This window comes from Leuresthes tenuis, unplaced genomic scaffold, assembly GCF_036924035.1.
Source record: "Leuresthes tenuis unplaced genomic scaffold, fLeuTen1.0.hap1 SCAF_6, whole genome shotgun sequence".
Taxonomy (NCBI): Eukaryota; Metazoa; Chordata; class Actinopteri; order Atheriniformes; family Atherinopsidae; genus Leuresthes; species Leuresthes tenuis.
This window is the reverse complement of record NW_027325360.1, coordinates 23,773,953-23,796,342: the sequence shown is the minus strand read 5'-3', so window position 1 is coordinate 23,796,342 and position 22,390 is coordinate 23,773,953. Positions and strand designations below refer to the sequence as shown.

Below are 22,390 nucleotides of genomic sequence, written 5' to 3'. Positions count from 1 at the left end.
TATCTATCTATCTATCTATCTATCTATCTATCTATCTCTCTATCTATCTATCTATCTATCTATCTATCTATCTATCTATCTATCTATCTATCTATCAATCTATCCATCCACACATCTATCCACAAATTGCCATACCATCCTCATGTTGGACTGCAATTTATTTAAATATATTGTACAAGGGAGCAGCTATCCTCAGAAGCACAACACAATGACATCATCTCAGACTTTTTCATATGCTCCTTCATCTCATGGATAAAGATTATTAAACCATGTCGTTGGTATGATATTAGAAATATATTGGGTCACAGTTACACAGAACACCATGAATGCATTGTTTATCAATGCGTCAGTGGGTGGAGGTTTGCCTGGCAACACTGAAGAGCTGCCAGAGAGATGACGCTTCCAGATGGTACTTCCAAGCAACCGCCTGACAAGCCCAGAGGTTAGGCGGGGTTTGCTCTCTGGTTGTGCAGCTACATTGGTATGTCACCTGAACTTCTCCGACCTCATACTTTCTGCATGTGTATGTTTCTGCCTTAGTGCTCTTAAATCCCTTACAGACATGTCATACACTGGAGCAGGAACACGCTTCATTATTAAGATTATTTGCTGAAGTAAGAAACTCGATTTGGAACAGCTCTTTGAGGGAGACTCATAATTGTTTTCTTAAGCGCTCAGTAATTCAGATGTGTGAAGGTATATTCACCTTAGTCACAGTCCTATGCGGACAGTTAGTGATTAAATCAGCATTAAACACAAGCATGATGCTAGAGAAAAAGTCAAGGAACCACCAGAATTATTACAAGTCACCCTCTTGGGACCATGAATGTCTGCACCAGATGCTTTGAAAAGATAATACAACGGCATGCTGACATTAAGAAATGAATGGTAAAACTTCAATAGGGCCGTTCTCTCAAGTAGATAATGTAGGACTGGAAATATTACTATGTAAATAGTCACCGATGGTATTTATTTAATGTTATCAGGAGAAAGACATTGTTTATTCATCACACCAGTCAACTTTGGTCAGTTAGCAACTTTAACATTTTGAGAATGCACATTGGACAATGACAACAAAAGGTTTATGGTTTGTACGAAATAAATAGCAAATTTGCTCATTTACAGCTTGGCTGAAGAAAAAAAAATAAAAGGGTTAAAATTCATATTAAAAAAAGGTATAGAGATGAGTTGTGATGCTCATGAACTCACTAACTGCTCAACAAAAAATGCTCTTCTTTTTAAATAAAGCTTTTCACTTTTAATATGTACCTTCAAGAGCCTGTTATAGTTAAATAAATAGAATGCTTTCCATTTTAACATGCACATCCAATTTGCCCGGGGAAAGTATTTACACATCACTGATCCCACTCGTCCATCTAATTCTCTGCTTTTTTCTCTAAACAATTCTTTCTCATCTCAAACTCTCATACATACACAAATGTACAGTCACTCTTGCAGACATGCTGCACCTATTTACTATTAGCACAATATCTAAACCTATGGCAAGTGATCAAAATGCTAATGGTGAACATGGAAATCCATGTAGTGTGAAGTAGAAACAGTTCAAACACCACATCTTAACCGAGGGTCGGGGCTTACAAAAAGTTTCAGTTTACAATTGATCATGCACTGTATAAACTCACTGTTATTTGGCTTGGGAGTGTGTAATCAGTGGCTTCAATATCTACTTTTTTTCTTTAAGTGAACAGAATACTATCTCCTGTGACAAATAAGCAATCCTACCAAATAATTTCTAACAATATTTAAGTCTTCCTCCCCCCGATTCTTCACTCTCCTACAAGTGGTTTCACTACCTTTAAGTAAGCTTCCACACACAACCAGGAGCTACTACAAGGGATGTTTCTTCACTTATGTCCATTGTTGTGTAGAAACTCCTGGTCATCATGCTTAGGTTGAGATGGGCAGTTTATTCTGTGCTGATGCTTTTCATTCCGCTCTTTTCATGATGCAAAGTAAGAGTTCTGCATGGAGTAGAGGCGGTCGATGGGGTTTCCCACACGGGCCTGCATGGAGTTGACTTCCGATGATGCCATGAAGCAGTCACTAAGGCTGGTTAAAGATGTGTCACTGTCTATGTCATGGAATGCAGAATCATTACCTGGGGAAAGAAATAACATGGAGATTGTTGTTAGGATTTGAAAGGAGAGAAGTCATTCAGAAAATCTCAACAACACTGCACTCTGACTAAATCAGTGCAGTCTTGTACTTGAGATTTACAGCAGGGTTGGGAAATTATAATTACTAATAGTCACTTTGAGAAATTGCAGTTGTGTGTCATCACAATTGTGAGAACACTTTTGTTGGATATCATCAAAGCTCACTTTTTGCTGCCCTCGCTGGGACAATTGTGGTCTGTGAGGGAGCATGTAAACAAGGGGCATCCTTCTAAAAGATCTGGTTAATGGCAACTGTTTACGCCTTTCATAAAACCTCAACGTGTTATTTCTCTGGGGGGAATAGTTAACTTTATTACACTCTGGATCTTAATGATAGTGTTGCACAAAATGGGGACAGGGTTTTGAGACATATCTTTTAATGCCTTGCCAATATTGTTCTGTTCCCCAAACCAAAGGAGAGTGATGAGACGGGGGATTTGGTTTCTTACTACTGAGAAGAAGTAAATGGAAGCAAATTATAAGGAAGTTATGAACTTCAGGAAATGGTCCCTCTGGGACATGTTGAGGACATCACTAAGAAATGTGTTATTCCAGTTACATCCTGTGGACTAACACTTGATTGACTGATTTCCCTCCTTCCTTGTTTGCATTTTAATTCCTTCTTGCATCAAATAGAAATTGGACACTTGTTGTTTTCCCATTCTGATTAATTAGCTCACACAGTCCTCAATCACTCTTTGGACTGCAGTTTATCTTAAGCATCAATACAGACCACATATTGTTACCAACATTAAGAAACATAATCAGTAACAGGGCATGTCTTAGAAGCGGAGGCGAAGACTTAGACCATATTAAACAGATTTGAAAAGGCACTTCAAAACCCAAGGGCCCAACACTTGTGTTATCTTATGTGGGAGGAGAAGTCGCTACTCTTCTCTGATAGCAACTTAAATCAGGGAGTAGTAGTCTAAGCACATGTCCCACTCTATGAGGTTGATCAAGGGACAGACGTGTGTGTTTTCTGTTTGCATGTGTTGTATGAGTGTGGGCTGGCTGGGGGATGTGTAGGAGTTTCTGGATGCTCACCATATGGGTTCATATGATCCCCGGGCATCTGTGGGGGGGTGAGCCCCTGTTGGAACGGGTCTGTGCTGTAACCATTCTGATCCATGGCGACCAGCTGCTGCTGCGGCGGAGCCAGCGGTGTGAAGGAGTTCATCATCCCCTCCATTCGATTAGACATTACCTCTGCAAGACAGTAAGAAAAACACTTCAGGATGAGGGGAGAACTATGAGCATTAAGTGAATGGATGTGTTTCTCCCTGCATTTGTGCTTCAAATACCTTAACTGTATGTCTGTCTCTCTAGTGGTATTTCCATGGAAACCTACAGTAGTTCTCCCTGTGGCCTCTCCCACAATTCTCTTTGCAAACACTCCTCTTACTTACTAGTGAGGGGGACACAAAGCTCTTGCAGCTTTGTCACTGAAGCCCATCCCCCTATGCTTCCTTTTACAGCGGTTTTGCAAAACTATGTCTATCATCTATTTTATTCAGCTTGCAAACATAATTTCCAACTTACTTCTGAAGTGTCCTTGTTTACCCACTGGCATATTTGGAGGTTTATGTTTAAAATAGTGATAATAACACTAATTTGATTACAGTCCCAGATAGTTTAAGGAGAGGAAGCTCACATTTTCTGAGTCAGTGTTCGTTGAAAAGAACTACTCATGCACACCTTTTTACAAGCTTAATTACGCTGTCATGAGACAACAAATGTCAACCTCATCCAGACATATGTAATGACATGAAACATGAGATACAACACAATGTACATGAGCTCAATAACACGTCACACTTGTGGGCGTCGCCTGAGGTGACGAGCCTCCATAGCGTACATGTGCAGTGTCGTACCTTGGCCAAGCCTTTGAGAATTCTGTTGTTCCTGTTGCTGCTGCTGTCTTCTTGCCAACTTCTTCATCTGAAACAAAGGAGTCAAAGTTGTGATGAACTCCCAAAACTAACATACTGTCTTTAATTTAAAAAGGATGCTCCTCGCTGTTCACCCTTGAATGAACTGCATGAAACCTGTGTCTGAGTGAGCTTCATTGTCAAATATCAAAGGTTTCGCCAGATAATCATCAGTAAAGAGGAGGGTGTAGACATTAAATGCAACAGTGAGCTCGATGTGCAACTCCTAGCATAGATCTTTGCATTTGGAAGGAATGCAGCGATAAGTTTGACATACATAGGGTTGATTTATTTGGTGGACTAAAATAAAAGAAAGCTGTTTTTTTAATTTCTTTTTTAACAAAATTTAGTTAATCCTGTATTAGTAGCTCTCACCTTAGCTCTCTGGTTCTGAAACCACACCTGGACCACCCGAACACTGAGTCCTGTTTCTGCAGCCAGCGTCTCCCTCACCTAAAGACATCCAGGGAAAATCTTTTCAGCATCACACAAGAATACAAAACACCCCACTACACCCTGAAATACTTTGCTTCCTTAACATATGTGTCACATTTTCCAACAGGCACACTGCCTCTTTAATTCATGTGGATTTCAGTGTACACTGAATCAGTGCAGAGGTCTTTTTGAGGATTGTAGTTTTTGCCTCTTCAAAGCATTGGATTGAGTGCAGTGCCTGTTTCAGGGCCCAAGCTATCGAGGCAGTTCTCTTATCCCAGTGAGACATTTGCTGCAGACGGACTGCGTTACAGCAGTCTGTCTCAGTTAAAGCAGAACAGAATGCCGCTTGCCACTTCAAAGCTCAGCTTGGAGGTGGGGGAGATATTTTTAATTTGAGAATTTTATTTGTCAAACTACTGTAGGGCTTGTGGTCAGCATCTAAATCTCAATTACCCCAAACCAAGGAATATAAAAAGAAAGAATTCCTCACTTTGTTGTAGCTGATTATTAACTTTGTCTTACCTTTCTGCAAGGTTTTGAGGACACCTCAAAGGAGGCCTTGAAGGCCCGTCTCTGTTGAGTGGTCAAGATAGTGCGTGGTCTTTTGGGCCTCCTTGGATCCTTTCCATCATCACCCTTCCCTTGGCTTCCTATGCCTTTCTCTGGTTTGATGTCCAACTCCTCATCATCACTTTTCTCTGCAGAAAGAGTATTTTTTGGGTGCCATCAGCACAAGCTTGAACCGACTATACCCTGAACTGACAGTTTGCTGATAAATATATTTTCACTCCTCCTATTTCAGGAGATTCACGCAGCACAAAGGCCTAATCAAAGGAGACACATGTGTTTTTGATACTTTGTTGTCAATTTATTATAAAAGGAAAAGTCCACATGTATGATTAGACTTACAGAAGTCTGTGGAGAGCACAATGAAATTTGCCCATTTGTCACTGAACCAGACACTGTGTCATTAGTAATTTATTGCTCTCAGCTTTGTCTGATTTACACTAAATCAATCTCTGATAAAAAATACAACATCAAATGTGACTTGAAAAAAGTAAGACAGGCTCATGTGAGAAATGAATCTCCTGTAACACGGAAGGGAAATTCAACTTTTGTCCATTTTATGAATCAAAATATATACAGAATCTACATGGGTTTGTACATTTTTCTATGATATGCAGAACATTAGAGTTCAAGATAGTAAAATCTGTGTTTCATATCTCTATCATACCCTCTCAAAATAATTCATTACAAGTAATCATTGTGTGTTTTGTAATGAAAAACCACAGCTTGGAACTTTTACAGCTTAGTTCAGTTTTCCAGTCACGTACCAAAGCCTTTTATCATTAATGACATATTACTGAATTATATCTACTTACATTTACACTTGTAAATATTTGACATTTTTGAAGATTTGGGTTGATAATAGGACAGCGTAGGTGTAGTTTAACTTCAATAGGATTTGCCTCAAAGACCATACAGCCAAGTAAACATAATATGAAATAAGTGATTGAATTGAAAAGATATATGAATTGTCACTCTATGTAAAGATAAAAAAAACAGTTGTTTCCAATCCTGAACCAACAGTGCTGTTAACAAACCTTTTGATTTTAGTGTTCAGTGGCTGAAAGGTGATATTCATACGTGATGCCTCACTGTCTCCTGTCATCTGGTTCTGATATGTGTCTACAATTCTCCCCAGAAAACCTTAATTTTGTCTTCCACATGCTGAGGTTAACCTCTGCTCATGTCGACGTTGTCTCCATCTTTAAGATTTGGAGAGGTGCACAAAAAGACGTGCCTGAGCGTAGCACTGGGATGTAGGAGGACGAGAGGGATGCGAAGCAAATATTCCCACAAGTTGACAAAAGTTGACATAGGCACAGATGTATTTGACAAATTCCCTGCTTTTGTGCATGTTTAAATGTGAGCCAGATGGTAGTGAACAGTGAGGCTTGGCGTGATGCCTCGTTGTGTGTGCAGTCTAAAGGCTAGGAACACTGGAGCTGATAAGAGAGGAGGCACAGGCTTCAGCAGAAAGGCTTCAAATCCCTCTGTCACTCACTATGATACAGTTTTTAATTCTTTCCAGCACCAGAATCTGCCCACGCATGTATACCTATTAATACAGAGTGGCTTGGCTGGTCCTGTTTCCTCTTCCTACTGTATTATAAACCTACGCTCCTTGCTAGAATGAATGCTACAATATCAGCCTTTGAAAAGCCGCAGATGTTAGAAGTCTTTGCAGCCTGGGGTGCAGGCAAAATCTCAGACGTCTCAGCAACTGATCTAGCAGCTAGAATTGTTTGTTTTTCTTAATAATAATAATACAAAAATAAAGCGAGTGAGATGCAATTTATATCCTCAAGGAGGACCTCTGTGTTGGCTGCCGCTGTCATGGAATAGAGCATCCAGAATACAACACCTCAGTGCCAGATGATGATAGCACCATGGTGCTGTTCTCACTCCTGTGTTAAAGGGTGCAGAGGACTCACCTGAATCTGAGTCATCCGGGCTGACCGAGCTGAGTAAGTCTTTCTCCCTCTCGTAGTCAATCTTGCAAAGCAACTGACCCTCCTTCAGGACAAACTCATCGCCCTTCCTTAGCTGGCGATCACACACGCAGCAGCAAAAGCAGTTCAGGTGGTAGACACACTCCAGAGCACGCATCACAAACTCTGTGGGGGCGATCTTCTCCATGCAACCACTGCACTTGGTCGCAAACAACCTACAGAACAAGAAAAAAGGCGGACTGTCAACAAGATCCAGCTGTTTAAATAAACAAAATGTGAATTCTTAAGAAAGAACTGGAGCATCAATTATTCACCATTAAAACACCTGTGTTTTACATTTTTTTCTATTTGTAGCATTTTTTCCATGTAATTGTCTGTGGTCACAGTTCAGAAAAGCTTTAGCCTGCCCATCAAAGTGTTTTTGAAGTTGGCTCATTGACCCTGCGGTAAGCCAAAGAAGTGACTCCTTTGGCAACAACTCATCTGTTAAAATTTCTAGGGTGGGCCCTGCCCAGCATCATTCTAAAGTAAGCTTAGCCACTGGAAACCCCTCTCCACAAAATCTAAAAAAAGAGGCTGGATTGTGTTTTAGGACATAAATAACCATATCTGATGATCCAATCATGCCTTTGATGGCAATTTCCACATTTCTTTCATATCCACAGTACTTTATATGCATCAGATACCATATCAGAGCGTATGATTCATTGCTGGTGACTGTTCATATCTCATCTTAGTGTCTAATATCATGCCTCTATGGTGCAACACTACCTCTATCACCATTTCCCTGACAACACCTCCATCTTCTTTTATATCCTTTCAGGGAAGATGTTTGCATTGTTTTATTGGTGACTGAGAGGCATTTAATTCGACCTCTGTTGTTCAGAAGAAGCCACATTAAATGGAGCAAGAAGGCAGGGAGTGTGGTTGATCTTGTCCAGCCGTAAAGCTGGATTTATTAGCGGCCTCTTTGTTTGCCCTGGTCTGGAAGACAGCTGGCAACCGCCTATCTATTTGTGGTGAACATCTATTTCATTGTGCAAGGCAGGGAGGCAGCGAGAGGAGCAATTGACATCATCTGCTGGTTCGGGACAGGGATGAACGATAGTGATGAATATAATGTGTAAATATGAGAGGAGGGAAACCAAAGGATGGTTTTGTTATGGTAATGCGGTTATAGGTACTGATTGAGTGCTGATATTGTGTATGTGTTCACACGTGTGAGTGCCTGTGTATGAGCAGCTGTATGCGTGCTGAAAACAATGTGGTTTTTGTTGTCTCTGCAGCTTCCTAAAATAATTGCTCATCAGATCAGAATCAGGAAAACTGCACTTTATGTCGTTTTAATCACATTACAAGAATTAATAGGCTATTTTACTACTTTCTTGGTATCGATCCACTGTGATGAAAATTACAACCTGTATCCTTCAGCAGAAGACAGTTTGAGCGTCTTCTCTTTTTTTTTCATCATATAGCAGCAACACAACAGAGATGTCAGAGCTGGCACTCTCAGGGTTCATAAAATCCTTTAATCTTTTATTTATTACAATAAGTTAAGAAGATTATTATTGAACTATGGAAAACCTCAAGGATAATCCCTTAAAAAAGAAATGTTGGCATGTTTCTCAAACAAGCAGGGTTCTTGTTGAAGTATGCTGCCAACCTGGATTTGACTTCTAAACAAACCTCTAAGTTTGGTCGCTAAAAAATAAAAGAGCAATAAATGAAAAAATGAAGAAAATCAAAGGGAAACACCTCCCATTGTCTCAATTATGCAAGAAAAAAAAGAATATTCAGGGACTTGTCTCTAGTTTTTATAAGGATTAGTGTCTTACATTCTGGTATAAAGGAAAAAGAGGTGATGAATCCGTCAAGACAAGTTCCCTGCTCAAACTCTAATGTTTAGCTAATGATTGTCGGCTTAGGCTCAGAAAGGGAGCGAAAAGTTGAGGAAATGACTTATTAGCATGGTTTTGATACGTCCAGGACTCTGCATTCACCTACGACCACTCTCTCAAATCTTCTCATCTAGATGAAAACATTCTCATTCAGCCCTCTTTCCTTTCTTCTTTCTCCTCACTGGGTCTAATCTTGTAAGCTATTATTTTTCTATTTCCCCTCTCTGTCACTTTGCATTATTTTTGCTGCTGTAATTCCTATTCGTCCCTTCTGGAATCTTCCTGTCCTGCTTTGTCCTCAGGTCTAATCCGGACTTTCTGCCTGTTTTCAGTCCCCGGTCTCCATTCTCAGTGGGGCTCAGATGGAATAGCCATGCATGACGCCCCTTCTATGGCAACCACACCTCCACAGGAAGGCAACGCCGACTTTTCGGATGGGCAGAGAAGGCCTTTGAGAAGCTGGCAGCAGAAGTAAATCCTTCTCTAAGGAACAAGGAGAATTAGCAGGGAGCAGTGGACTAGGGATTTAACCCTACCCCTCTCCTTTGAAAGGCACAGTCAGTCCCACTCCTGCGGCTAGCCACAATCAAACAGAGGAGGAGTGGGGAGGTGGCAGCGGGGAGAGGAGAACACAAACTCCCTGAATGACACAAGCAGTGGATTGTGGAGGAGCCTAATCCCACTTTAATACCTTTCCAAGTTCAGCTGCTAAAGAATGCTCTTTAAAACAACACCACTGTGTGAGCAGTGAAGGTTGACCAGGGGGAGGTACGCCATTCAACCTCCCCAACATTACCTGATTAGTGGTTTGAGGTCCAGACTGCTGGGCCAGCATGCCAACAGGGGACTGAGTAGAAGATGTAAATTATTTTATTATTTTTTATTATTATTATTTTTATATATAGAAAAACATATGAACAGGGGTTGGTGATACCCTTAGTAGCAGACACAACACTGGCCTCTGTAAAGATCCACAGGGATATCAAAGATGATGTATGTCTGAAATCAAACCTCAAGTGAGTTAGGTCATCATTTACCAGTTTCTCCCTCTACTTGATCCCAGAGACACTAAGCCTTGTATTCACCTAAAATCAACTTTCTGAACTTTCATCTGCTTCGGTAACATGACGCTTAGTGTTGCTTTGGCAAGCTAGTCTGTATAGAAAAGACACCACAAAGGGGACCACCAGCATGTCAACCCACATCACAGCTTTTGCTTTTTTCTCCTCCTACACCTGAGCGCACAGATCAAGTGATGAGACCCTCCTGTGTGGATCAATGGCTGCATCTCAAGCAGAGAGACCTGTCAATATTTACCCAGGCCTCCCTGGAACAGGACTCATAAATGGAAAAAAAGAGCCCATCTCAGCACATACCTCAGTCCCAAAGGAATCATTACGTCCCCCTTTTTAATCCTGTGTTCACATACCTTTAATCCCTTGTCCACTCTTTCTTACATCATCTATGGTTGTCTCTCCCTCTCTGTGACAGATTATCACACTGTTGAGGCTTGTAACACTGTAGCAAATAGACAAAAATGTGGACAGGACCCAAAAAAAAAAAAAGCCTTATGAAGTAAACAAAAGCCAACAGAGTGTTGCTGTGTCTGATGAACACTTCGGCTGAACAAAGTACAGCTGAGGGACATCGGCTCTTCTTCTTCCTCTCCTTTTCCAGGCACTTTGGAGACCTGTGCACTCTCCCTTTGAACAGATTACGGGCAACTTAAACTGTGACAACTTCTTAAGCTATCACCACATGCTGCCAGTGATTCCTCTGCTACAGACATTACACTGAATGCTTCTGCCTCAGTGATAGGCATCGGGAGGACAGGGTGGGATGAAAGAAACGCAGAAGAATAAGAGAGGGGGGCAGGGGGGTGATTATGGCTCTTGACAATCGTGCCACATTTAGCAACACGTGCAACAGTCTCACCTACTCCCCTTTCGCTTTTGAACAACACTAAGAAATACCATAACAATTTAGGGGGAAGAATAGCCTGGGCCATTATGTCACCACATCCCTTCAAAGACAGAGAGGATGATGAAGATAATCCAGGCGGCAGCTGTAAGCTATTACTTTGAAGATGGGCTCTTGTGTTTGGGGAAGAAACCTGTAGCCAAGCCAATCGAGCAGAGGTGAAAGATGAGGACTGTGGGGCAAACTGATTTTTCACAACTCTGTATTCTCTCAACGGCTAAACATGGCTCACCAAAATGTTTTAGGGTTTCCCTTTCTTGAAAAAGCAGAACAGTAAAGCTCTAAGTTTGGAGGATATGCTCACTTATCTTCTACAATGAGCCAAATAAGGCAGTCAATATAATTTGCATAACATTCAGATACATATAGGACAAGAATTAGAATCTCACCGAATGACAATGTGTAAGCATAAGCTTGATTTTAGCCATAGGTAAAAATTCACCAATCAACAGTTAGTAGTGGAACTAAGTACATTTGAAAAGTACCAAACGTGTAGCTAAATTTACCTTTTATGTACTTTACTTGAAACCTTTCATTAATATGGCACTTTTGATCCCAGTACAGCTCTAACATGTAGTCATTTAATCAGTTATATAATCAAAAGAAAAGTGACAACTAATTTGTTTAGAGCAGTCGCGACTTCATTTATTCTATCTGTCAATGTACGGTGAAAATGATCAGCAGGTTAAATCGTAATAGAAATTCTAATTAGGTGCAGTTGGATATATTACTGTTCAAAACGAGCTGCGTCTCCATCCACTGCAACTGTACAATCTAGATTTTACACTTATGTTGGTGATGATAGTACATTGACTATTTTTGTTGTTCATAGATCTTCATTAAAATACTATTACTTTAGTTACAAATTTTCCAATGCAGGACTTTAATGTGTAACAGATTATTTTTTTATTTTAATTTTAGTACCTTTACCTAACACATGTGGACGATTCAAACCATGGATGCATGTCCATGGTCGTGATCTATAAAGGTTGATATATCACACTTTTTATGACGTTAAATGTTGTTAAATAGTCTTTCATAAAGTTTTTCAAGTTTTGTCCTAATTACACAGATTTTTTTGCCTTGAAGGTTTTATGTCATGTATTTAAAGTAATTTTCTAATCCAGACTTTCAGGTTGATTCTTGTTCTGCTTGTTGCCTGGTAAGGCAACAAATGGCAGGGATCTCTGATCTGTCACTCAGCCAGTTCTTAGCTCCCCCCGTGACACTCTTTGGTGTGTGGAAATTGCTTTTTAGCAACTGTATCAAGAGCTTTAGCTACAGAGGAAAACATTTGAACCCCAGATGTTTTGCTTCACACGGATGAACAAACCTTTTCAACGTCTCAACGTCATGAAAATTACTTTGTTATGTATGGCTCTGTTGCCCTCTTCATGCAGAGGATGCTAGATGTTGACCACACTAACCCAAAAATAGCAGCTTGAATTCAGTTAATACAAGAGTGTGATTGCTTGCAGAGGCTAGAATGATAAAAGCAGATTTCAAAAAGAGACTTGTGCTCTAATGCAACTGGTTTGTGAGAGTAAGGGAAAAAAAAATATTTTTATTTGACTGTTATAAAAGCAAACTTTGAGCTGTGTGAATAGTAAAAGACAAAAAAGGTAGTAGTGGTAATGCTGTTCGTATGAACAATCTCAGTGGCTGACCTTGTTTTATTGTATCAGCATTTCTCTTTGGAGCATAGATTCATGGAGAGTAATGAAGGCAAATAAAAAGTGCCATCCTTCTGCTCCCAAGGGCCAGCTCCAGTCAGCTCTAAAAGCTGCTTAATCACCATCCCTTGCTTACTACATTAGCATAATAATGGCCTTTAAATTGAGGCTCTTTGTTTTTTAATTAAACTCCCAGCAGGTAAAAGTAAAACACATTAACGGGAGATGTGTACACCACTAATGGCCCAAAGGTGCCGTCTTCATCACGCAGCTCTGGCCACAAGGTTCTGCTTGTTCCCTACACTGACGCTCAGCATAGCCTGCCTGCGTGCCCACAGGGGAGGAATGAGACAGGCTGATTGCACTTGGCATAGCAAAGATAATCGCAGAAACGTGTTTCATGTGTTAAGAGTGTGCATATGCACCTGCCCTGCCTCTCAGAGGGAACACATTTAGTAATAGCTGCTGATCAGAGCAATACTAAATCTGTAAGATGACGCCGGTTACAGTTTGTATGGAGTGAAGTGTTTCCAGGATCATCTATACCACATGTCTGCTATTGTGAAAATAAATATGGACACTTTATTTCTACGGTAGAATGAGCTCCTATGTGGTGGAATGTGCAGCTCTTTGGACGAGTCCCTGTCCGGACGGACATCCCAGGCTGATCTGTCTATTACGCTACACTGCACAGCTGCAAAAAGAAATCCTAACTTCATTCAAATGATCTCATTCTAGGGTTCACAGATTACTCAACACCTGAACCACAGCGAAGAAGAGTTATGTGTTCCAACTCACTGCAAGAGCCTAAAACAGACAAAATGTGTGTCGATCTTTAATCATTAGTTTACATTAGATCAAATATTTCTGTTATTTAGAAGAAGGCATTGGATATAACTCAAACTGGTGTTGGACTATATGAGATATAAGGCTACACACAATATATAGTCAGTGCTACACGTTCATACAAAGCCCCATACGCAACAGCAGAATGTTTACAATTGTTTTGCAGCATCACTCCTTCACACATCCCTACTAATGAGCCACTACAGGAAAACAGCATGGAAATAATCCTCCCCAGCCACACAGGTAGAACAAAGCTCATGGAGTGAAAAGGACAGTGTATTTGGCAGCATAGGAGGCTAAGTACACATTTAAATACAAGAGTAAGCAGGCAAGCACACATGATGCTGTTTGGACAGCTGCTGTTGCTGAGTATGTAAAATGAGAGCAACATCACATTTAAGCTCAATTTTTAGAGCCTAGATCAAATAGTGTGATCCCGCACTCTGCATCTGTGAAGAAATTATGACTGTCATGATTTCTTTTTTACATACACACTCACGTGCGCCTATTTTTACCTGTTCTCAAAGTGGAGTTGATCCTTAAACAAATAAATTATAAGACTGTGCCTTACAAGGCTGTTATGAAGTTCTGTGCACTGCCCTTTATCTTTCCTGTAAGTAAAGCACGTTGTAAAGGCCATCACCGTGGATGTGACATGATTACAACACGAAGCCGAGAAGCTCGGTTTGATTAGCTCCCGTTAAAACATCTTTAAACTCATCCACATAAATTTCATAAATGTTTAAGTGGATCTCTTTGTTCGGCTTCAGTTGATCTGAATGATGTGAAGCAGAGCAGGCCACCGATGAGCCACTTTGAGTGATTATTGCTTATGAAAGTCAGTGTAACAGCTCTCACATGCTTCAAAACCTCGGTATGACTAACTACAAGCTCCCACATATGCACAATTATTACTTTTATAATGAGAGATTGACACAGGAGTTAGCAACAAGGCACAATCCTTGCACAACTTTTGCAGCCATGCACACAAATATGATTTGATGTCCAGTGAAAGACAAGATTAAATCATGGCGTAGTGAAGGCTTTATCCATCTCTAAGATGCTTTACTTTCTTTATTGTAAGAAAATAAATGGACTCATCTTACAGATTCAGCGCAGGAATAGTTAAAAAACAACATTTGGATTGGAGGGCTTTATAATTACTATTGACCCTGAGGTTCTGGGTCTAAGAAATAAAACAAACAGTAATATGAGGTGTTCTAAAGCACAAGTCTGCAAATATGCAAAGACGGGGTCTGGAAGAGAGCATCACGCTTTGGCTTCTTTTCTCCACTCCCTAATCTGTGGGCCTACACAATATTAAGACGGCTTTGGAGCCACTTGTGACCCAGCTGTGCACTAATGAAAAATTCCACAGCTCTGTGCAGAGGCCAATGGAGCTTGACCCCTTTCCGTCCTGAACCAAGCAATGTCCATCTTGAGGAGTTTACCAGCACTGAAAGATTCTGGATTAAAGGGTAGAACAGGAGATAGAGAGACAATCTGGGAGCGCTTTAAAAAGGCCTTGTGTGTTTCCCCTTTTTCTCTTCTTGCAATCTTTAGCATATTGGTGCGAAGTAAAGTGTTTGCTCAGGTTTTAATGGGCAGAGATGATCTGGAGATCCTTGTGACCGGGGACTGTTGAATGTGGGGGCTCTGTTTACTTAACAGAGAATCAGTCTAAGCCCAAAATTAGTTTGGAGGGAGAGAATGTGAGGCAACCAGGAATTAGACGTTGTTCACAAGATCTGGATTCAAGTGTTTGTGATCTTTTCGCCCTTGATTCTCTCTGTCTGTGTCTTAACTAAGACAAAAGCCAGCACCATAGGAGATACTGAAAGAACACCGAGAGGTATATAGAGATAGCAATGTGAGTCATGTTAGCTACTCAGAAAGGTCAATAAGCAGTCATAGTTTTTACACGGATGTAGATGTTTTGGTATGGTCTGTCTTTCATTATCTCCTTTTTTTCTTGTCATTTATTTATCCAAACTTAAACATAATTTAAAGAACAACCGCCCACTCATCTCCTGTACTTGCTAACATTCAGCTATGTAGATATATAAGTATCCAGATAACATCTAGTAAAAGTAGCCAAGAAATGCAGAGGAAAGAAGACAAACAGTACAGCTTGAAGGGTGCAAGAAAGGGATAGATTAGAAGAGTGAATTTTTATTTTGTTGCCTTATTTGGGACAAATGCACATCACAATATTCATACTCATATATCTAAGACTCCTGTATTTTATGGAAACTAACTTATTTGCACATTATAGGTGAATTATAGGTGAATATGTTTTTTATAAACTAGCTGGCACAATGAAATTTCCCCAATTTATTGTGTATTTTTGTATTAATATAATAAGTGTGTAAGAAAATTACAAGTATTATTTATTCTCATTAAACATGCATGAAACAAAATGTGTAAAATAAACACTTCAGCGTGAGTTTTGGATGTTTTATTTTGACTCCAACTTGACCCAATTATTATATAATTAGTTTAAACTGAGTGGAAAATCCGAATATAGTGGCGATTGTGGCAGGATAGATCAACTGACTGATACCCAGAGAAACCCCGACAGCGACCTTAATTTTTTATAAGAATGACTGATAACAATCTGTCAAATAATTTGTCTCTCTAGGAGCATCTAAATCATTCATGGTATGAAATTGTTGCATCCTTTAAAAGATGAATCCCCCATTCCTTGAGGTTACGGACAACAAAGCTAATATGCAGTGGCGGGATTGACAAGAAAATGAAAAGGAGAAAGCAAATGAAAAATAAACACTGTTATTGAAAGACAGGATGCTTTAAAACCCGGGGGCCAGGGATTAACATTCGGCTTAGCATTCAAATAATTTATTTGAATATCTGATCAGCAATCCTCTTCAAAGAGCTAAATCCAAGGATTAGCAGGTGTTATGCTAAAAAGCTGTGTTTTTTGTCGGGAACGTAGCTACACTAGCCAAACAAATATGTCTTTGAGTGTGAAGAGCTGGCATGGATGTATGGTTGTAACCATGGCGACTGACTGGTAGTTAGGAGCCTTGGTGAGGGGTGCGGTGTTGGAATGTGTCAAACAGACAGAGGGGCGCACACACACCGCAAAGCAAACCAAAAACCTGCTGTTTCACTAAAGACCATCGGCAACATTATTGAGACCACCTACAAATTCCAGGGAGCTTAAAGGTCATTGTGAATCATCTTTTTTTTTAAATATATGTTCTTTTTTAGTTGGTTTGACTGAAGAGCTCCTGGCCTGGCCAAGGGAGTCAGATATAAAAGTGATGAATCTAAACTCGACAAGTAGATGTATGCATAAGGATGGATTAAAGAATGTGCTTCCCCTTTTGCCTATGAAGATTTATTCAGTTACCTTTGACCTGAAGAAATTAAAGAGTTTTGAAATATAGGACACAGTGCTCAGATCTGCCAGGGCACATACATAAGGCATGTTAAAAGTAACCCAATTACATACATTAACTACTATTTACTCATGTTAATAGAGCTAAAAGAGAGATGAGGTTGTGATATATAGAATAAAACTTTAAACAAATTTATAATACACGTACAACATGACACAGCTTCACGTCGTAATAGCTTCAAATTCAACAGCTACAACACTGAAATTCTGCTCATACTTAAAAGATAGAGCATATTGCATGTATTGGACTGACAGGGGCAATTTCACTCTAACATGAACAGGCAACTTTTACTTGCGGGTGAGTTTCAACACAGGACTACAGCATGGAAGAGTACTCTTTACAACTTTTACTTGTAAAGAGTGCATCCTTCATTACAGCTCAAGCCAGACATGTTTATACTTGCAAGATTTAGTGGTTTCTCTGTGTATAGTCACACACAGTCAAATACTCAGTGTTATCTTTGTGTTGTTTTACTCTAAAAGAACAATAAATGAATTGTCTGTATGCTTGCTTCAACCTGCATTGTGTATGCAAGTGTTTGTGTGCTTAATCTTGAAAGGGAAATTCTCTCTCCATTGTTGCAGCTAAAGTTACTGTGAAACTATTTTGATCAAGTCTTAAAGTATTCAAGCATGCATTTTGCCCCAGGAGGTCTGGCAGAGGAGTTGTCTGATGCCCTTTTTGCTCTTTCTCTCTGCTTTCCCCTGTCTTTCCCACACACCCACACACATAGACACACACACAGCATTTCTCTGTCATGTGGTTGGTGGAGTGTAAAATCTCATCTCTCCAGCTGGAAGAGAACAGGTTCGACAAAATTCCCTTTTCTCCACGTGGAGCCTTAAAGGCTCGGAGTGGAATGGTGAAGCATGGCACGGCACGTCTGCTCTCTCCTCACAGACCAACTCACAGTGCATCTGCATGGCCCCGCGGCGCTTACCTCGAGTCAGCTCAGTGGCCTTAACCACAACCCTTCAGTGACTGCATTATGATCTCTAACAGAGCGCTGACACGGTTTATTTTCTTCTCTTTGGCTCTGAACTCAATAAACTGACACTGCATTGTGCTGAAGTGCACAGGGACACGTACAGATGCCTCGACTCAGATGATTCATGCATATAAGACCTGGTTAAATAGCCTGATATGAATTCTCAAGAGGGTATGATGTGCAGCAGCTGTAGTTATGCATATTTAACTGTGAACAACACCGATCTCACTGGTGCCCCTGCTGCTCTTTGTACAAATGACTCTGTGGATATGGATTCTTATTTGTCTTGTCTGATGACAATGTCTCCCGCCTCATTGACATCCATGGTCAGCCCTCTCAGCAAGGAAAAAGGTTTGCATTCATCCACCAATTTTACACTCTCTTTAAGTCCAGGAGTGTCTTTGTGTGCTGGAGAGCAGCCCATTCTCTGTGGCTGTCTGAAAAAAGCAGCTGTTTCTATAATGCTGTGGCAGCACTTTATGTTGCAGAATGATAAATGAAGGGGAAAAGGCAGAGCTGAGCTGCAGCTGAAGCACACGCACGCAAAAACAATAGCATAGGAGGGTCCATGCACTACGTGGATATGCTCTCTGTGCCTCCCTCTTGCTTACGCACTCCCCCTCTCTGCAGGTTAGACAACTGGAGCTCACCCATAGCTAGAGGTTATAACAGCGTGGTGGGGCAAGGGAGGGGGCTAACAGACTGACACGTCCCACCAGTCCACGTGCACACCCAGGGGAACGAGAGGTCGTGGTCGCTGTCCCATCGAGACCTGTCGCATCTCTGTCCTCAGGGCAGTCATCTTCCTTTTCCACCACCAACCTAATGACAGAACCCTGAGGCCTCATCACTCTGCCCTCCCCCACCTCCACCCCTCCCTCCCAGCTCCACGCTTCTCTCTCCCCGTTGTCCTGCACAGGTGCCTGTCAGAGGGGTGTCTGCTCCACGACTGGTGTAGCTGTCCACATAAAGGACACCACCCCACCTCCCGCCGTGCCTCCTCCTCATGGCCCCAGGCTCAGCCTTTCATTTTGAAGTGGCGCGGGCCAGCTCTGCACCAGCCTGGGCCCTCAGACTGCAGCCTGCTCCATTGTTTGGCCTCAGAGAAAGACTATTATTTCAACTCAATTTACTGTGAGTAAACACTGAGTGATAAGGCCCCTTGTCCTATCCCTCACACACACGCCTCTGTGATCCCTCCTTCCCTGACCGGGCTGTAATATACGCTGCCAACAAATCACTGCTTTCAGCCCATTTCTATCACCAGCTTCAGAATGGAGCTTACTAATTCACTTTCCAACACAGAACAGAGGACAGGCCTCATGTGTTTCAGAATATGGCTCCATTACTGAGCGGCATTTAAAGGGCTTGTGGCCCTATGGTTGACTGTTGTAAATTTTAACCAACTGCATTCTCACATCGAAGGATACAATTCACATGCTAAACCTGGGCTAATCAGATGTAAATATGCCAAGATATCAACTGTGAAACAGCGCTGCGGCAGTTTATTAAACGACAATTGTAATCATTTTTAGCATCAGTAATATCAAAGGCAAGACATATGATGAATGGCTCATCTGCTCAGAGAGATCAGTTGAACTGAATAATCATGATGGTGGCTTTTTATGTTTCCTAGACAAAGGATGCGGAGTGACTCGCAGCTGCAGGAATGAGACTATAGCTGAGTAAAGGTGATATTGCGACTTTACATGCAGCCAAAGCAATGGACACGACTGAAGATAAAATTCTTTACAGATAAATGAGACGCTAGTTTGATTCTTCAGTTGTGCATATTTTGCTATAAAAGCAGCCTTATAAATTACACTACCTGCTTTACTTTACATTGTTTACCACAGAAAAAGCCCTCAGCCCCTCTTCTATTCGAGGTACAGTGTTTTATCTTAATTATACAGAATTTTAAACCAGATTTAAATAGCAGTCGTTTGCACTGTCTCTGCCTTATGTGGCTAATATAATTATTTGGGACCCACTTTGTCTTAGGCAGAAAGAGGCTGACACAGTAGCACAAACTAATGTGATAAAAGCTTAGCATATCACGGCTTGATTCAAATATTTTAAAGGTAACTGTTTATGACAAGGTAATAATGCCTCATGCAAACGGCTGGCCTGTAAATTGGTTAGTTAGGCCATGATGGATGAGGGGGAGCTTAACCTTATTTCCAATAGAGCCCCTTGATTTCTAGAGCTGAGGATAATGAATTTGATTTAATTAGACCATCCCTCATCTAATTAAGAGTGGGAGAAATCTGACCCTGTGTTTTGTCTTAAAACCTGGACTACTTTGAATCATATGGACATATCCCAAAAAAGACGCAATTAACCATTTTGATTGAAAGAAATACCTCTGTAAAGAGCCATCACATTAGCATTGCATTATCCCAATTTATCTAAACCACCTTTTATGAAATAAGTAAACTTAATCAATTAAAGAAATGATTATTGTGAGAAATAAAAACAAACTACCTGCCCATTAAGAATGGAGTTGAGAAGATGGGAGTAGGGATTAGGCAACAGCTATAAAGGTCCAATTGAAGTGGTGATTCATCATCAGATTATTAATGAAGCTTGTGAGGGTACCCCGCAGTATTGGTAATGGGCTGGTTGGCCTATCTCTTCCTAATTCCTGTGGGCAGACCTGCTCCTTCCTCTGCCAAGGTAATCTCTTTAAAGGCCAAGGAGATTCAGTCCACCAGGCCCCCAAAGGCACCCTTGTGTTGCTCTCACAGTGCTCTGCTTCACTTCTCGAGCTTGACAACTCTCATTATGGCTCCAACTTTTCTAGGCTTCACCTCTAAGAAAAAAAAAAAGAGAAAAACTCTCAGCTTGATCATTTTGACAGCTACGAGTGTTGTATTTGTCATCCTCTGACTAAATGGAGAAGCTGGGAAAAATAATGTAAAGTCGGAATTGTCCAGAGGCGGATATTCAAGGTCTGATCAGCTTGCAGCTCTGATGATGTTTGTGGGTGCAGACAGCTTAAGTATCTGAAATCACCCATCACTACTGCAATTGCTGGAATGCTTTACAATACTTCTCATTGGCAGTCCATCTCTTAGTGGCCTTTGTAAGCCAGAAAACCAAAACACAATATGTCATAGATGCTTAGGTAGCCAACACACTGCAGATCCAATTACCTGTAATACACACTTTAGTTTATCTCACTCCCACTCATTATCTAAATTGCCGACATATTATTAGGGTACCTGCTTGAGAAGTGTGTGTTTCTCTTTGTCTCCTAATAGAGCCCAAAGGGAGTGTTGTTTTGTACGTAAGCCTCTATAGCTTGTGAAGGAATGGGCTTTATAACCACTTTCCAAAACAGATACACGCGGGAAGCCCAGAACTCTTCACCATTATGCACCAAACACAAACGTATCTGTCATGACATGATGAGTGCTAGAATCAGGAGATTAATTATGTGATAGTAGAGAAAGGAGCCTGGACCTCAGTCAGAGTGGGCCCTCGTTACATTACCTCTTCCTCCTGAGGAGCTCAATTGACTTCAGAGGCACAAGGCGACCTCCACAAAAGAGCTACACTGTCTGAGAACTGTGACAATTAGAAATGGCTGATAATGCAATACGTTATTAATATGGCCAATATGCCAGTAATAAGCAAACTACTGTTAGAATCATGTTTTCTTGTGATTGGGGAGTCAGATGCACTAAAGACTTTTATTGAAGTGAGGATAATCATGTGCATTACACATGAAATGAAACTGCTTTCAATAACAATTTCATGGTGTTCATTGCTTTTAACCATGTAGAGTCTACTTAATATCATAGGTAGTAATAAAAATGCTCTAGTACTGGGAAATATCATGACTTTTCTTTTTACCATCACATCTACAGTTTGTGGACAGACTCCTTCCATTACAGTCACTGTGTTTTGTTCAGTGTGTTGGCACTCATCTAATGAGAAGACTGGTGCTGAGCCTGTCAGAAGCCCACAGAGGGAGAACTGAAGGCCAATTGCGCCTCGCATCATTCAAATCATGTCCATGCAAGTGAGACCTACTCTTGACACTGGCTGCTCCTCTGAGGCCCATATATGGAATTGCAGAATAGCTGCCGCGACTGAAAATGTCTCATCCATAGGGACGCTCACAAGCAATAACACACGATATGAGAGACAGACAGCTAGATTGAAAAGAGAGACAGCTAGACAGGCAGAGATCAAGTCCAATCCCGCTCCCGTCATCTGGGTGTTCATTCACAGGTCAGGCTTAGTTAATCTAATTCCTGGGCTTTCCCACAAAAAGCCAAGTGCCACTCAGGAGAAGTGGCAGGGAGAGTAAAAGAGAGGGGCTGGGAAGTGGATGTGGAGAGGGCTGCTGGTGGCTGCGGTGGTGGGCTTGAATAATTATGAATCAGGGAGCTTAACCTTCTGGGGAGTTAATTTGAAGAGCACTGGGGATAGGGGAGTGGGACTCTTTATTTCCCTGGGGTGCCCCTAATGCCATTGTGAGGGAATGGAGAGATCAGGACACGCAGCAAT

The 22,390-nt window shown here is 41.1% G+C and overlaps 1 protein-coding gene across 2 annotated transcripts in view; it reads right to left on the bottom strand.

Annotated features, from left to right (window-relative positions):
• Positions 1-206: 206 nt before the first annotated feature.
• lmx1bb (LIM homeobox transcription factor 1, beta b) overlaps positions 207-22,390 on the bottom strand; it is a 43,750-nt gene continuing 21,566 nt past the window's right edge. For both annotated transcript variants that reach the window (XM_072387018.1, XM_072387017.1), the window contains 6 exons: positions 7,045-7,277; positions 5,069-5,244; positions 4,484-4,561; positions 4,052-4,118; positions 3,225-3,386; positions 207-2,119 (listed from right to left, as the gene is read on the bottom strand). In XM_072387018.1, coding sequence (XP_072243119.1) covers positions 1,962-2,119; positions 3,225-3,386; positions 4,052-4,118; positions 4,484-4,561; positions 5,069-5,244; positions 7,045-7,277 — 874 coding nt within the window. In that variant the 3' untranslated portion in view covers positions 207-1,961. The remainder of the gene's footprint in view (positions 2,120-3,224; positions 3,387-4,051; positions 4,119-4,483; positions 4,562-5,068; positions 5,245-7,044; positions 7,278-22,390) is intronic.